This window comes from Spea bombifrons, chromosome 2, assembly GCF_027358695.1.
Source record: "Spea bombifrons isolate aSpeBom1 chromosome 2, aSpeBom1.2.pri, whole genome shotgun sequence".
NCBI classification, from domain to species: domain Eukaryota; kingdom Metazoa; phylum Chordata; class Amphibia; order Anura; family Pelobatidae; genus Spea; species Spea bombifrons.
This window is the reverse complement of record NC_071088.1, coordinates 124,121,775-124,139,157: the sequence shown is the minus strand read 5'-3', so window position 1 is coordinate 124,139,157 and position 17,383 is coordinate 124,121,775. Positions and strand designations below refer to the sequence as shown.

Genomic DNA, 17,383 nt, shown 5'->3' with positions numbered 1-17,383 from the left:
TACAGCAAGTGGCCCCTTGCCAGAAGTCCTAAGCCAAATGCACCTTGCAAGCCCAGCTTACTAATCACAGTGTGGTTAGTAAAATATATAAAAAAGGAAAAAAATTAAATTGGGTTAAAATAAAAATGTGGTAACATGTAAAAATAATTGTCCAGTGATGTCACCATCGGGAAAGACATCCAAAAAAGCCCAAAAATAGGGGGGGGAATGTATTTTTATGAGCAAAATTCCCTGGGGGTGTCTAGTTTTCAAAAACTATACGGTTTGACGCGGGTAAATTGAGTTGGCCAGCTTCAAAAATGTCCCAAATAGAACATGGGGGGCATGGTGACCAAATTTGAAAAAGAAAAAAAGTTTTGGAAATAGCAAAATGCTACTTGTACTTATTGCCCTATAACTTGTAAAGAAACATAAAAACATTTGGTATTTCTAAACTTATATATCATCAAAATAATGGTATCTAAAGCAAGCCCTTCTTGTTCTGCAAAAAAAGTATTATATTTAACTAGTGTGAGTTCAGTAAATGAGAGAAAAGGAAACTGCAGCTTAACATGAGCACCGTAAAAATGTTAAAACCACCTCAATCACAAACGGTACGAAAACAAACAAAAAAACAGCCCGATCCTTAAGGCTCTAAGAAACTTCCTTGCACTTCGTTATTGCGTATGTGATTTGTAAACGATACAAGTACCCTGTGATATTATTATCTGTACGTCCTTAAAACCTGTGGCAAAACCTGTGGCAAGTCCATCAAGACATGCAGGTACGTCCTGACTTTGTTGCAGTGGCAGGAAAAGAAGGCCTTACTTCTCCTGGACAAAATAATGTATCATTTGTGGCGTTCATCAAATATGGAAAAAAGAGAATCATGGTTATGAAAACCCGTCGGGCCTGAAGGGGTCAAGGCTACCAATTATCATTTGTAATATTATGGTGTATGCATTTGTTAAAGGAAATAAAAGGGTATAAAACCTTAGTTCAGGAAAATTGTAAGTGTGAAGAACATTTGTCTCTATACCAACAATACGTAACATAGGGTAACAAAACACTTTTTTATAATTCAGTCTGGCAGCTTAGTTATATATTTTCTCATAAAGATCCCTGGTAAGTGAGATCAAATGAGAAACAACCTGGTCATTGTTATATTTTGACGTGTGTGTGTGTATATGTATGTAGGTATGTATATAGATATATCTATCTATATATCTATATATAGATATATAGATAGATATATAAAATACTTTACATTTCCCGATATGGTTCACTATTCATTGTGACTCGCATTGCATACAATTTTTAAATGTGGAATTTTTGTGCAGGAGGCCAGTTTAGGATATACGTTATATACAAAAAAAATCCCTTACGCTCTCAGTTTTTACATCTTATTAGGAATAATTCGAACAATGAGATATGTCTGAAGCGGTTAGATGAGATGGCAGAAAGATTCTGCCAGAGACGATTCCCGAAAAGGGTGGTGCAATCAACTTTAGCTAAAGCTAGTAAAGACATAATGGAAAATACTATAGCAAAGGTGAATACTGCTTCACAACAGGGGAAAACAACTGCATCTTATGGGAATTAATTAGAGGGCATAGGTCAACAATCAGGACTGCGTGAAGGGATAATAGATCGAATAAGCCAGTTACTAAATATTTCTTACAGACACCAATTATCATTGTTGATGTTTGTGGGGATTCATCATATACCCCCATTGGAGAGAGATGGGGATAGGTCTTGTATGTTTATTACAACAAGAAAGATATAGGATCAATACCTTAGCTATGATAGCACCTAAAATCTTGAATGAATACCGCATTTGCTATAAGACAACCCTGATTATTAGACAACCCCCCCAAAATCTGAGTATTAATTTAGGAAAAAAGAAAGTCTGAATATAAGACGACCCTATAGGAAAAAAGTTTTACTAGTAAATGTTAATTCATGTAAACTATGTAATCTATATTTTTTTTTAAAAATAAAAGCTATGATTGAGAATTTTTTTTTGTATTTATTTCCTTTTATTTTACAACCTCCCCCCCCAGTTATGCACATCTGCCCCCAGGCTTGCCACTCAGCCCCAGAAATGCCTTATACCCCCTATACGCCACTGTGCCCCATGATATGCCTTTTGACCCCCTATGTGCCACTCTGCCTCCAGAAATGCCTTATACTCTATATGCCATATGGCATTTAGGGAGGTATAAGGCATTTCAGGAGGCAGAGTGGCGTATAGAGGGTTAAAAGGCATTTCTGGAGGCAGAGTGGCATTAAGGGGGTTAAAAGGCATATCATAGAGCACTCTGCCTACAGAAATGCCTTATGCCCCCCATTTAACACTCCCCCCCCAAAACAAAACTTACCGGTGCTTCTGACTCCCTTGTTTGTAGTCAGGGCAGCGGGTAGACGTCTACGCGATTCGCGTAGACAACTTCCACTGCAGCCAGAAGGAGGTGCCGTTAGCAGCGGGGGTTGTCTGCGTCCATCGCACATACACCCTCGCTGCTAACGGCACCTCCTTCCGGCAGCAGTGGAAGTTGCCTATGCGAATTGCTTAGACGTCTATACACTGCCCCGACTGCAGACCAGGGAGTCAGAAGCACCGGTAAGTTTGTGGGGGGGGTTAAATGGGGGGGATAAGACAGGAGGATCCAGGTCCCCTGCAGCGCTGCGGGGGATCTGGATCTTGGTCTCATAGTCAGACCTCTATTTGAGGTCTGATTATAATATGACCCCGATTGTAAGACGAGGGGTATTTTTCAGAGCAAATACGGTATATCTTCTATGCAGTATTTTTACCTGCCCGGTGATCTTAAGAAATGTTAGATTTAGGCGTAATGATATTTAGTACAAGAGAAGGGAACCTAATGTAGGATACATGAGGTTTGAGAATATAATACACACTATCAAGTTTGTCTGTGGTCTTCAGGTATACTTAAGTTGGTTATTTTTTCATGTTGTTTCTAAATATCTATATCCATCATCTATATAATCATAGTGGGGCAAAAAAGTATTTAGTCAGCCACCAATTGTGCAAGTTCTCCCACTTAAAAAGATGAGAGGCCTGTACTTTTCACCATAGATACACTTCAACTATGAGAGACAGAATGGGGGGAAAGAATACAGGAAATCACATTGTAGGATTTCTAATGAATTCATTGGTAAATTCCTCGGTAAAATAAGTATTTGGTCACCTACAAACAAGCAAGATATCTGGCTCTCACAGACCTGTAACATCCTCTTTAAGAGTCTCCTCTGTCATCCACTCGTTACCTGTATTAATGGCACCTGTTTGAACTTATTATCAGTATAAAAGACACCTGTCCACAACCTCAAACAGTCACACTCCAAACCCCACTATGGCCAAGACCAAGGAGCTGTCGGATGACACCAGAAACACAATTGTAGATCTGCACCAGGCTGGGAAGACTGAATCTGCAATAGGCAAGCAGCTTGGTGTGAAGAAATCAACTGTGGGAGCAATTATTCGAAAATGGAAGACACACAGGACCACTGATAATCTCCCTCGATCTGGGGCTCCACGCAAGATCTCACCCTGTGGTGTCAAAATGATCACAAGAACGGTGAGCAAAAATCCCAGAACCACACGGGAGGATCTAGTGAATGACCTGCAGAGAGCTGGGACCAAAGTAACAAAGGCTACCATCAGTAACACACTCCGCCGCCAAAACATTCAGTGCCAGACGTGTCCCCCTGCTTAAGCCAGTACATGTCCGGGCCCGTCTGCAGTTTGCTAGAGAGCATTTGGATGATCCAGAAGAGGATTGGGCGAATGTCATATGGTCAGATGAAACCAAGGTAGAACTTTTTGGTAGAACCTCAACTCGTCGTGTTTGGAGGAGAAAGAGTGCTGAGTTGCGTCGAACTGTTTTTCCGCAAAGGGACCAGGACGACTGATCCGTGTAAAGGAAAGAATGAATGGTACCATGTATCGTGAGACTTTGAGTGAAAATCTCTTTCCATCAGCAAGGGCATTGAAGATGAAACGTGGCTGGGTCTTTCAGCATGACAATGATCCCAAACACACCGCCCGGGCAACGAAGGAGTGGCTTCGTAAGAAGCATTTCAAGGTCCTGGAGTGGCCTAGCCAGTCTCCAGATCTCAACCCCATAGAAAACCTTTGGAGGGAGTTGTAAGTCCGTGTTGCCCAGCGACAGCCCCAAAACATCACTGCTCTAGAGGAGATCTGCATGGAGGAATGGTCTCATAGTTGAAGTGTACCTATGGTGAAAATTACAGGCCTCTCATCTTTTTAAGTGGGAGAACTTGCACAATTGGTGGCTGACTAAATACTTTTTTGCCCCACTGTGTGTGTGTATGTGTGTGTATATATATATATATATATATATATATACCTCCCCTTAAGGCCAATGGGTGGTCCCTAAACCCATTGAAAACAATGTATTTTGAGCCCGTACATGTACGGGCTTTGTCATTAAGGGGTTAAAAGATTTTTTTGTGATTTCTTGTTTTCGCTTTTCTTTCTTTTGTGTGTTTATACATATTTGATTTACATTTTTTTCTAATGTTGTGTTTTTGTATTAATTGTCTTGCTATTATGTTATAAACATTGTGTGGATGGTGGATGTATATAACTATGGGTGAAGTAGCTGAAATGTAATAGTGAACTGAATTTGGGAAGCCCAGAAGTCAAGGGTTATGGTGATTCAACAGGTATAGATATCTGGCCAGATGGGTTTGGTATTTAAACCAGTTGTAAGATGAAATGATTATCTTGACAAAGGGTCTAGAGGTGACCCGAAACATTGAATAATTTTTCAAATCGGTTATATAAAAAAAAAAAAGTTATATTACAAGAAAATGGATGGATATATATATATATATATATATATATATATATATATATATATATATATTATATACATACACACACGCCGCAGGAAAGATGTTTTCCATACAACAGACTTGTTCCATGTTTGGGCTACACCATCTCAGCGTCATTCACCTACTTCTAGGTTTAATATTTCAGTTGATGACTAATGACCTAAAAAATAGCAGAAGACAACATCTGCCTATAAAGATCATTTTTGCACTTTTCGCTCCATTTGTTTAGATAAAATACACTGCACTGTGCCTTAGTTCATTTATTTAATGTTTTTTGGCTGCCCAGCAAGGGGGGTGTAAGTAATGATTTTAGTTATAAAAACAATAAAATGCAGAATGTTCACTTTCAATATATTCTGTTCAACTTCATATGACTGCAAAATCGCAACCGTGATTATATTCTGTATATATGCTTTGCAGTGCTGCTTAAAACTTGGGTTTCAAGAGAGATTTGATGTATAGACATATGTGTAGGCATTACAAAAAAACATTACTCAGATGTAGAGAAAAATCTGCTATGGTATATCATAAATATATCTATTTTATCACATTGAAGCAGACGATTGATAAGTTCAGCACAGTCTGCAAGTATTTTTTTTTACATCTGGAAAGCAAATGGAGCAAGCAGACTAAACAATAGGATCAGCATTCACGGGAGGATCTTGTCAAACTTGTATTGATATTGTTGGATCTAACATTAAAAAGTAAACTTTACTCTGAGTTCCTTTCTTCTATTGTGACCTTTTCTTTAATAGTGTACTGTTTTAGTACAAAATGCCTTTAGCACAATATATTTCATTTCTAAATCTTTTTTCTTTATTGACCTGTCAATTTTTTTTTTTTTTTTTTTTTTTTACATTTCATAAAGTATTCTGCATAAAATAATTATTTTCTTTACACACTTTAATTCAGGCACAGCGTTTCCTTTGCTATAGCCGGTAGCATAAGGTTGAGTTTAGCTCCTTCTGTGTAGGAAAGGCAAGATATGTGAATAGATAAACTGCAGTGACCTCCCCAACCTCTCATTTGTCTGCAAACTGATGGCTGTTATCACCGAGAAGCTGAGACACTAGGCTGCCCAAAATATGCCCTACTTTGAAGATTGGCAGCTTATACTTTGCCCAGAGCTTTTACTCTGGTATCATCCTTCCCTATGATCAGAATAGGTCCAGTACCCAATTTACACGGGTCGTATTTCTTTGTCAGACACAATTCAGATGATTGTCTTTTTTTCATTTACGGAGAGGTCTGACAATACGTGAATGTGTCTTGACCGTGATGTTAACAGATTTTTCCAGCAACACGGCTAATATCGCCTAATATCGTAAGCTTCCCTACAGAATATGTGATGGATAAATGGAACAGCTTCCCAACAGAAGTGGTAGCTGCTAATACAGTGATGGAATTTAAACATGAATGATTTGGGGATACACTTATCCTGAATCAAATAAAACAAATAAACCATATTCATGAAGGATCCTTATATGAGATCCGACAGGTGTTTGCAAAATACACTGCAATAAACTCTGTCAAATAAAAAAGGTTTGAGAATCTCTGAAATGCCACGCTGTGAAATTGAGTCCCCAGGTACAGTTTGTTTCAGGCTCCATTATGTTTGTTAGAATGTTTAGCCGAAAAGTCAAACCAGCATTCAAGGTGACCTAATTGAGTAAGTTGCTGGTGTAATCTGTTCATGATTCACACATTTGTTTTTATTCTTGTCACCAGTGATGTCATGCAAATAAAGAAAAAAATCTAGATGTGCCAAAAAACAAAACGTATAAATATATTAATGACGTTCAGCGGTTTGTAAATAGGTCCTTTTGAGTTTTGGAACCGCAAAAGTACTTGGGTTTGTTCTGTTTCAAGCACACAGTTTACCTTTTTTGATACTTTAAAACTGAGTTATATTTTTCAAGTGATGTAATAATATTAGTATTATTATTATTTTGCAACATCTGAATGAAGGTTCAAGATTTTCAAATGTTAAGTTTATATTATAAGTGTTTCTTATTACTTATGCTGTGTGACCCACTGATGTTAACATCCACAATAAAACTTCAAAGGGATGTTTCACAATTACATCCAGTGTTGGCTAATTTATCCTAAAATTGTTTCCTTGTAAACTAATTTTTATTCCTAAACATTTATTATGTGAAACATAAATCCTCCCTCCCCAAATAATAGTAATTATCTTATTATAATTTGTATAAGTAAGCATCAATCCCACATCCCGTGCTCTGTATGTCAGGAAAGTTACTTATTGTGATTTCTGTGTAGGTAGAGAATTAAAAGCAGTATTTTAAAAATGTACATTTTATAACCGTTTTGTCCTTGCTTTGCATTTTACTTTACAATTTAAGATACCCGGCAGGAACTAAAATGAAAATGCACATAAAATCAAACTAAAGTAAAGTAACATTTATATATTGTGTATCTTATTCATTCGTGTGCAGTATTGTGTTAAAGCCTGAGGCCATGCTGCAAAAATCAAATGTAAAGCCATGTTTAAGACCAATATAGCAGGAATTATATAACATTGACATAAAGGAACTTTAATAGGATGAAAAGTAACAAAAACATCTTTCATCCAGTATTTTGTGTACAGCAGATTTTTGTGCATTTTTTTACTGCTACTGCAGTAAGTAAGATATTCGGTGAAATTGGCTTCTTTTTTCCCAAATTAGTTTTGGATGTTGAGGTCGGGGATCTGACATGACCAGTTTAGTATGTCATCTGCTGACTTATGTTTCAATTGTGTCTTACTCCTGTTGAGTGTTCTGGGGGGGGAGGGGGGCATTATCATGCTAAATGTTATCGTTTTTTTCTTTACAGAAGGTACAGCAACACGAGTAGATATTTTTTGTATCTTTCGTATAGTACTCATAACTCAACTGATTGTTTCCAGATGCCCAACACCCATAAACCATGACTAATGCATCAAAGGCTGCAGGCAGACATTAATGTTAGCCCTTGCCAACAAGTCTTCTAACACATTAGCAAGTGTGTGAATCTGAAAGTATCAAAACATGGACTCGGCTCTCAGTAAGCTTTCCTGTAATTGATTTGTCACTGGGCGCTTTATGGTCGTGTGCTATTCGTATAATGACAAAAAAGATTTCCCGGCCACATCACTCCCGACAGAAATAGCACTTGTTTGATATCACTTCGTATCAGAAATATCGCTTCATTACAGGGTAAAACCGTGGTGTAAAAACAGCAGTTGATGGGTGCAGATGGGAGATGTTATTACATATGCGTTATTGCCACTGCTCTTGATGTGTGGAACCTTGTTAATCAGAATGTGCAGTAAAGAAGATGTATAACTAATTAAATAGAAGCACCTTTTGGCTTCTAAAGGGTCAAGAATATGCAAGCATGGTTTAATTGGTTGCTTTGGGCTAGATTGAATTTTGCCAATGCAGTTTAAGGCTTTGTCCTGGAAATGTCAAATGTCCACACGAGAGTTAATTAAAAAATGACACTAAGTAGGTACAAAAACTACTGATGTTTATAAATGTTCTTTGTTACCTTCAAGGGGAACTTTTCAAATGAGTTCCTGGTGGCATTGGGACAGTTCTGTGTAATTTTATGCGTTTAATAATTTCACTTTTGCATAATCAGATTTCCTTCATTGGTATATTTGTTTTGAAAGTTTTGCAGACTCTTATGGCAACAGTTCATCATGGATCTTTTTTTGCGAAGAGGATACAACAGTAAGGCTTCAAAAGCTTTTGGATACACTACAGACATTTGACAAATCTAAGGTATGTTGTGACATGCAGTCAGCTGATCGAACATGCTGCATGACTTACAGAATGTATTATATTTTACTGGAATGATGTCCAAGGCCATGGACTTAAAAATCAGAGCTGCGTGTATATCATTGTAACCGTATCATTGCCTATTAGCTAAGACGTTGATATATAAGTAGCACAGCTCCCCAACATTTCAACTGTCCAAATTGGCAGACCTGCGTTGGGGGATGTGGCAACACATGGAGAGGAGCAGGGCCAGCCCCTGAAGTGAATGGGGCCAGGGGCATAATCATCCACCTACCCCGAGGAGCCACCTCACAGAACTCTAAAGCAGAGCCTTGCTGTTTGCAATATCTTTTTTCATTGATTTTACAGCAGCCTGCAAAAGGGGGGGGGGTTGTAAGGCAACTAACTGGGGCAGTCCCACAAAAAACAAACTGTTGGGAATTGTGTAGTGGGGTAAAAAGCATCCCCAGAGAGGTGATTAGCATGGCGTTTGGGTACAGGTGATATGCAGATCATACATATGGGTCCCTGGGGTGGAGCAATTGGAGAGCAGGGTGGGCCAATGTGCCGTTCCCCCGTTCAGTGGAAAATCCATGCCGGCTTTTTCAAGAGGTTAGAGGTCTGCAGGATCTGGTCCGGGATTACTGTGGGACCTGCATCAGCCACAGATGCTGGGCATTAAACCCCCCTGTAGCTTGATGAGCAAAGAGACTGTTGGGGGAAGAGGAAGTTCCTCTGTGCTCCCAGGGCAAGGAGAGGCACTGAAGAAGACCATCCCTGAGCCAAGTGAGGCAATACCTGCCTGGACCTTTGTGTGCTGTCTGGGGGAGGTTTTCCAGAGCATGGCGTAGCTGGGTCTGGCTGGGAGGTTGAGGTAGTGGGTGATTAGGCTGGTCAGTCTGGACCAGCATAGTTTAGGTAGAGAGGGCTCCAATTGGGAGCTAGGTTGTTTCTTTTTATGGTTTGGTTTTGGGGTATTTTGTTTGAACAGTTAAAAATAAAGCACTGTTTTTGCTGCAAGTTGGTGTTCCTGAGCCTTATTGCCTTAGAGGGCTGTGCTTAAGACCCCTAACTGTGACGTTTTATGGCCCTCATGCTACAGGGTTTGTCACAATACTTTATTAGAATAAAATATTTGTACTCTTCCCTTAGAACTGGTTTCTGGGAAAAGCATTACATGATGAAGAGTCTACAATAATTCATCATTACGCATTTGCAGAAAACCCTTCTGTTTTCAAGTATCCAGATTTTGCTGCTGGTTGGGCTCTTAGCATGCCACTTGTAAAAAGGTAAGAGTTGTTCACACTTGAACTAGTTACATGTTGCACTTGCCTTTTTCTCTGATCACATATACTGTATATAACATTATTATTTTGCATACTTCCATGTAACTAGTGCAGATTGTTATGTAAAAATGATTCCTCTCCTACTGGGAGACACTATGTTCTCTGCTCCAAATTAAAACCTGTTATACCAAACTCCCCAAATTACCCACCCCATCCTCCACTGCAAACAAAACCCACCCCTATTCAGCCACCCTCCTTCAAACTCTTCTATATAAAGACTGCTTTTCTGAATCGTCCCCCTTCCAATGCAAAACCCTTGGATAGTACATTGATCTCCATTTCGATATCCTGTGTTTTACACTGTAAGTGTTCTAGGAAATGCTTTATTTGGAATGTGTCCTCGCGTTTATATCACCACTATTATTAACAGTATCCTTAAAGAAAGGCTCTTGTGGGATGGCATTTGCTTTCTTGTATTTCTCCTGTGCTTCTGCCATTATGGAAGTTAATCTAAATGCAGGGCTTGACAAATTTGTTGTGAATCTAGGCGCCAGGTAAAAAGGTTAGGAGCCAGGATTTTTTTTGAACTAACACTTGGTCAGGAGTGATCTGATCATCATCAGCCCGCTTACTAAACTCACAGCGCTTGACCTGGAAGCACCCTGGACTTTCAGGTCAGTGCTGTTTTTTTTTATTAATTTTTTTTTTTTTTTTTTTTTTTTTAACTCTTTCGATGCTGATGTTCCATTGGAGCACAGCATTGATTGATATTTAGTCCCCACAAGCTTGTGGGGACAAATGTTAACCTCTGCAATGCCACGAATGTGTCATACACAATTGTGGCATTGAAGGGGTTAACGCTGCACTGTCGCTCTCATGGAGCGATCAGGCAGCAGGGGGCTGTTGGGGCTGGTCTCTACACTCATGTGGAGACCAAAGAACCCTCTCCCCTGTCCCTGAAGCTGCCTCTGGCAGCTGGGACGCAATTGCTGGTCTATAGACCAGCCATTGCAGGGAGGGGAGTCTTTGATGACTGCTGTAGGCTTCCAGGCCTACAGGAATCATCAAAGGGCTTGTGGGGGCTCGTTTTTGCTGTTGCTGGTCTGCCTGGCTTCCAGGCAGACCACCAGCAGCAGAGCCCCGTACAAAACGGGAATTAACCCCTAAATGCCGCGATCGCGGCACTGAAGGGGTTAACGCTGCACTGTCGCTCTCATGGAGCGATCAGGCAGCTGGGGGGTGTTGGGTCCGGTCCCCACACTTGTGTGGGGACCCAATCAACATAAAACCCCCTTCCCTGAAGCTGCCTGTGGCAGCGGAAAACACGATTGCTGGTTTTGCAGCAACCGCGTTTTCAGCCTACAGGCTCACTCCGTGGGAGTGATCTCAGGCTCGGGGGCGGGCTCTGAGTGGCTGTGCTGTCTGCCCAGACTCCTGGGCAGACAGCAGCGCCCCCGTGTGGTGACTCAGCCTCTTACATCCACAATTTTTTCTGGATGTAAGAGGCTGACAAAACCTAGGCGCCAGGACAAAATTCTCTGTCGCCATGGCGACCTGGCGCCTGGGATTTGTCGAGCCCTGTCTAAATGTAACGGTAAAATAGATGTAATAAATTGGTAATTTTTTGGGTCAGGAAGCATCTTTTTTCTTATACAATGAAGTATGACAATCATACAGTTTTCCCTTTCAGTATAAATGATATGTAATCAAAACCGTTTTATAAAAAATTTGACCTATGCATTTGGTTGCAGTTTTCATCTTGGACCTTGAATTGTACCTTTATCATGAGCACCAATTGTTTCTTCCAATTTTTGTTTGAAGGAAAAAACATTATTGATCCTGATTTGTCATATAAGGACCATCTTCTCTCTGACTTCCTGGGTTATATAGTGTGATTTATGTATTTAGGTTGTTTTAGCGTAATAACCTAAACTGAGTTGACAGTGGTTTGCATGAAGAAACTATGATCTATATCCCTTGGGTGCAGTAAATCTGCTCTTTATTTAAAACATTTCTTCTGGATCTGAAAATACATATATGGTTCACTTCCCACGCCCTTCTATCCTGAGTGTTCTTTTAAGTTTCCACTTAGTACACAGATAAATCATTGGGTTTTTTTTTCCAAATGCTTCATCAGAAATGTTTGCCAACCCTTCAAATCCCAGTGCTAGAATATCTCCCTCGCAAGTGTTCCTCATTGCTTAAATATTCCTGCAAATAATTTATCAATGCAATTTGTTTAAGTCATAGGAAGTGAAATAAATCATTTTTTTGCAGCTCGGGAAAAGGAAATGCTAAACTTCCAATAAAAAAATGTTTAATTAAAGACTAGATTGATGACATCCCAAAGAGAGATCTGATTACTTGCTAGTACTAAGACGGGAAAATAAATTTCTGTATGCAGAAGTGTAGCATAGCAAAGAAAAAAAGTAGGTTGTGTCATAGTTTTCTAAAGATCACAAGATCAACATTGTAGCCGGGCATGTGATGCTTTGGTGACGTTACCTACTCAAACTGATTTGTTAATGAAGTCTTCCTGCTGATCCAAGAAAGTAATACTTTTTAGCCACGTGATCAAGATTGAGACACACAGAAAGCACCCAACAAAATAAAGCAAATCATTGTTACTCTTAGTCTTGGTGCTGCAACGCAACGGGATACGCACAACAGGTGACATCTAAATCTGACATGCAGCAAGCGCTTCCTGCACTGCGTCTCTGGCACCCCTGCCGGCATTACCATCCAGCGGGGATGTGCAGACAGCTGTGAACGTACAGCTGTCACGGATCTGGGTTAGTCCACATGGCTTGTGACGCCTGTGCTGGCTGACAGGTGGCTGTCTGATAGGAACGGGTCCTGACAAAGTGACAAAGATGAAAATGTAGGTTTCTTGGAGGTCTTGGACTAATAAAATGCAAGTGCATATAGCAACCTCAGATGGAGGAAAGAAGAATAAATACTAGATGTGTTTTGCACTAAACATGCTTAATCATTAGCAGCCCACCAAGCAATATAACTTAAGTCAAATGCTTAGTACTAAACACCATGTCTATCAAACCAAAAAGTAGTAGTTCAACCCAAACCCTGCATACATGCTATATGTAGTGGTGCTGTAAACAAACAGAAAACATACTGTGATATATAAAGTTATTACATAAATAGTGTAAATGTTAAAATATATATAAAGTATGCACGTGTATCTATAAAAAAAACAAGATAAATGGATTACAATAATAATAAGCTAAGAAATAAAAAGGCTGAGCGAATATCACCAATATCTAGAGTACAATGTAACAAATAATGGAGCATATGTAAGCAACAAAATGTAGTAAATGTATCAATCAATATAGCAAGATACATAATACTATATCGCACTTTGGTTTAGCCGGTCCAGAATATTTCACCCCCTCGAGTGGCTGCATACTCTCTCTACACCACAGAAAGAAAAATGATGCAAGTCTCCTCCACTGCAATGAGAGAAATGTCTCTCCCTATGGGGAAAATGGCAACCCTATCCTGAGCGCTGATAAGATGTTCCAAAATACGTGATTCTTATTGACATGTAGTCCAACCTACATACTGGATACCACACTTACAAGATAATAAATAAATCACATTTAATTGTTTAGTTGATAGAATCGTATATTAGAAACAACATTTGAAAAAAGAAAGTGACTACAGGAATGCATATCTGCTACATGTAACCAAGTCCTATCAAACTCTGGCTTGAGGATAACATGTTACATATAAAATAAAGCTCGTAGGCAGCCATCTCCATAGACAAATGTTAAAATGTTTTTGTTGCAAAGATTAGCTGTTTTTGTTCCTATATTTAATGTATTAAATATACATTATTTTTACTAGTGTTTCAAGTTATATATTATTGTACTTGTTTGCAAAAAAAAAAGGGACGGGGAGAAAGTGGGGTAGGAAATAGTGAGGAAAGAGGTATCTGATGGGGAGAAAGAAGGGGGTATCTGTTGCTATCCCCCAGAGTTTTAGGAGCTCCTACGCCCTTGCCTATACTCTATTATCTGCCTTTCTTAATCATTCTGCATTTGGAGATTCATCTGGTAGTATAAAGGCTACCAAGATAGGCTGAGTGTGTCGTGTCTACATTCCTGTCTAAATAAATAAAAAGAATAAATAATAATATAGGAGTATTCCTAATGATCTTCCTTTAGTCTTTCTCAAATGTCTCTATCTCTAAAAATCCATATTATAATAGTGCTTGCTAAAACCAAACTAAGAATAGCATGACTTTTTTTTTTTTTTTTCCTGTGGTTATTGAAGAAGACACAATGACACAACAAATGCCTTCCAAATATATTTTCCTTTGGTTTTCCGGAAAATTAAATACAAACAGATGTGACATGTCTTATTTGGCACACGTACACGTTGGTGTGGAACTGCGTTGCAAAAATAAAGCTTGTAATTATTGAGTTTATATTAAGTTTATATACACTGCACATTTAATTGTAATTGTGTCATAATTTCCTTTAAAATAATGATTGAATAATATTCTGCTATTTATTAATGAATTGCATTTGTTTCATTGTATTCTACAAATCGTATAAAACTAAAAAAAAAAAAAAAAAAAAAAGTTCAGTGATATCCTCTAATGTGAAATTATCTATTTAAAATATTTGAGTGACTTTATACAAAAGAAACAATGTATACCTTGCATTCAGGTACAAAATACAGGTCATAAAAAACATGGAATACATATAAATAAATTTCAAAAACTGCCATTGTAAATGTGACTTCTTGTTTAGGAAGCCATTACTTATGCTTACTCTGCCTAAACCATTTATAAGGACAGCAATGTAACAAAGCAAAATACACACGTGTGTGTGTGTATGTATGTATATACGTATATATAATATATACACACACACACACACACACACACACACCTCCTTCCTGGCAGCTGGTGCCTCTGTTGCTGCCGGGGCTTCTATGATGGAGCGACGGCGTGAAATGACGTTCCGGTGCTCCACCATTGAATCCCCGGCAGAAGCAATGGCCAGCAGCAGTGGAGGTTTTCTGCGTGCATCGCACAGACGTCCACCGTCTGCCCCCACTTGACACCAGGAAGTATGGAGCACGGGGGACAAGGCATATATGGGGGGGCAGAATACCAAGCTGTGGGGCAGATATGCATGACTGGGGGCAGGTTGGCAAATAAAAGGAAATAAAAACAAAAAAACGCTTTTTTTCCCCCACTCATAGTTTTTATTAAATATGAAAAAAATCTTTACATGTGAATGAATATTTACTAATAAAACTTTTTTCCTATAGGGTAGTCTTATATTCAGGCTTTTTCTTTTTTTTTTCTAAAATAATATCCACATTTTGGGGGGTCGTCTTATAATCAGGGTCTTCCTCTAATTGAGCAAATACGGTACTTTGCAAAGTGAATGTTGTGAAAGATATAACAGAAGTCAGGGAAAGACTGGTATGGTTGATCCCAACACTTCCTTGAATTAACAGTTCCTTCAGATTTTGTTGAAGGCCATTATTAGCAATGATATTAGGCAGATGTTTGAGCAGTACATTTAAATCTCCAGAATTTTAGTGAACTGTAATAAAACTATAGTTGAATGTTATAATACATACATAGTTAATTAAAAGCTATTTTACATTTTTCATTAACACAATTAAGTGAAATTCTTGGAATAAAAGGGAAACTACCACATAAATGATTACTTTGTGTTCTTTACTATTTCCTTGATTAAAGTGCAGCGTTATTGTTTTTGTTTCCTCTGTCCTCACGTTAATAATGTTCTATTCTGTACTTTCTGTGTATTTGATAGACTTGCATATGTCTTGAAGAATGAACCCCCAAACTCTGATTTTACAATAGACCTGAAACATGAGGTAAGACCTTCAGCTTTTTTAAAGTTTGTTATTTTTTGGTTGTAGGAATCCTTTAGTATTCTTACCAACTCTGAAATATCCCATACGAGGAGTGATGTCTTGTGTGGTGTGACATCAGGCCATGCTTTCCCCAAGTAACTCGCATAAGTATTTGTTATGTATCTGTACAGTTTCAAAAAGCAAAAGAATAGGTACTCTTAAAGTGCCCATTGGTATACAATGTTGGTGGGGCCCAACAATGGCTTCCTATTGCTTACTTCCTTATGACCTCTTGTTGTAAGGGTTTTTAAAGACCTCATTTTTGCCTGCCCCATATTTTTCTAGAATTCAATTGAAATTAAATTCTAACTTTCTCCTTTAACTCAATATTCAAGAAAAATCTCAAAACTGACTTCACCTAGGATTCTTCATTTGTTTGTGGGGAGAGTATTTATGGGTGCCCCTTCCCAAAGCATGTTTTCACTTACCTCTTTTTCCTTGAGCTGCACAGAGCAGTAGGATGGAGTAGGAAGGCATGTTTTTAAACTTTTTATATATGAACGAGAAAGGTTTGGACAATTGTTATCATAACAGTTTTACTTTTGAAACTGATTTCTATATGCGACAGTACAAATGTCCATACATGCTGTTGAATAGTCACTTGGAATGTGTACATTTAATAAAATAAAATACATCTGTGTTGGAATGACTGTCTCTTGATCTAAATAATGTATATTGTATGCTGTGCTTCACTTACATCTGATATGTTTTATAACCTGTAACACATCAATACCAGCAATCAGTAATGTCTATATTTATTCAATACACATAATCACCAAATACTATGTGGCTCTTAGTTTCCAAGTTGTTTTTTTGAGTCCTACATTATCAAATGCATTTATATACAGTGCCTTGCAAAAGTATTTACCCACTTGGCATTTTTCCTATTTTGTTACATTGCAACCTGGACTTCAAATGGATTTTTATTTGGGTTTCATGTAATAAACATACACAAATTGTCCAAATTGGTGAAGTGAACTGAAGAAAATAACTTTTTTTTTTTTTTAAATTGTAAAAAATAAAAAAGTGGTGTGTGCATACATATTCACCCCCTTTGCTATGAAGCCTCAAATAAGATCTAGTGCAACCAATTACCTTTAGAAATCACATAATTAGTTTATGTCCACCTGTGTTCAATAAATAAAAATCCGAGACTTTGAGCATCCCACAGAGCATCCATTATTGTGGAAAGAATATGGCACCACAACAAACCTGCCAAGAGAGGGACGCCTATTAAAACTCATGGACCAGACAACGAGTGCGTTAATCAGATAGACATCAAAAGAACCAACGATAACTCTGAAGGAGCTGCAGATCTTCATAGTGGAGATTTGAGTTTCTGTCTATAGGACCACTTTAAGCCATACCCTCAACAAAGCTTGGCTTCAATGGAAGCGCGGCCTGGAAAAAAGCCATTGCTTAAAGAGCAAACGTTTGCTGTTCGCCAAAAGTCATGTGGGGGACATTTGGAAGAATTTGGAAGAAGGTACTCTGGTCAGATGAGATTAAAATTGAGCTTTTTGGCCATCAAGGAAAATGTGTGCCACAAAC

At 38.5% G+C, this 17,383-nt stretch overlaps 1 protein-coding gene across 1 annotated transcript in view; it reads left to right on the top strand.

Moving 5' to 3' along the window:
• B3GLCT (beta 3-glucosyltransferase) overlaps positions 1-17,383 on the top strand; it is a 93,630-nt gene that overhangs the window by 37,824 nt on the left and 38,423 nt on the right. Inside the window, exons 5-7 of the mRNA XM_053456062.1 lie at positions 8,519-8,630; positions 9,780-9,916; positions 15,730-15,793. Coding sequence (XP_053312037.1) covers positions 8,519-8,630; positions 9,780-9,916; positions 15,730-15,793 — 313 coding nt within the window. The remainder of the gene's footprint in view (positions 1-8,518; positions 8,631-9,779; positions 9,917-15,729; positions 15,794-17,383) is intronic.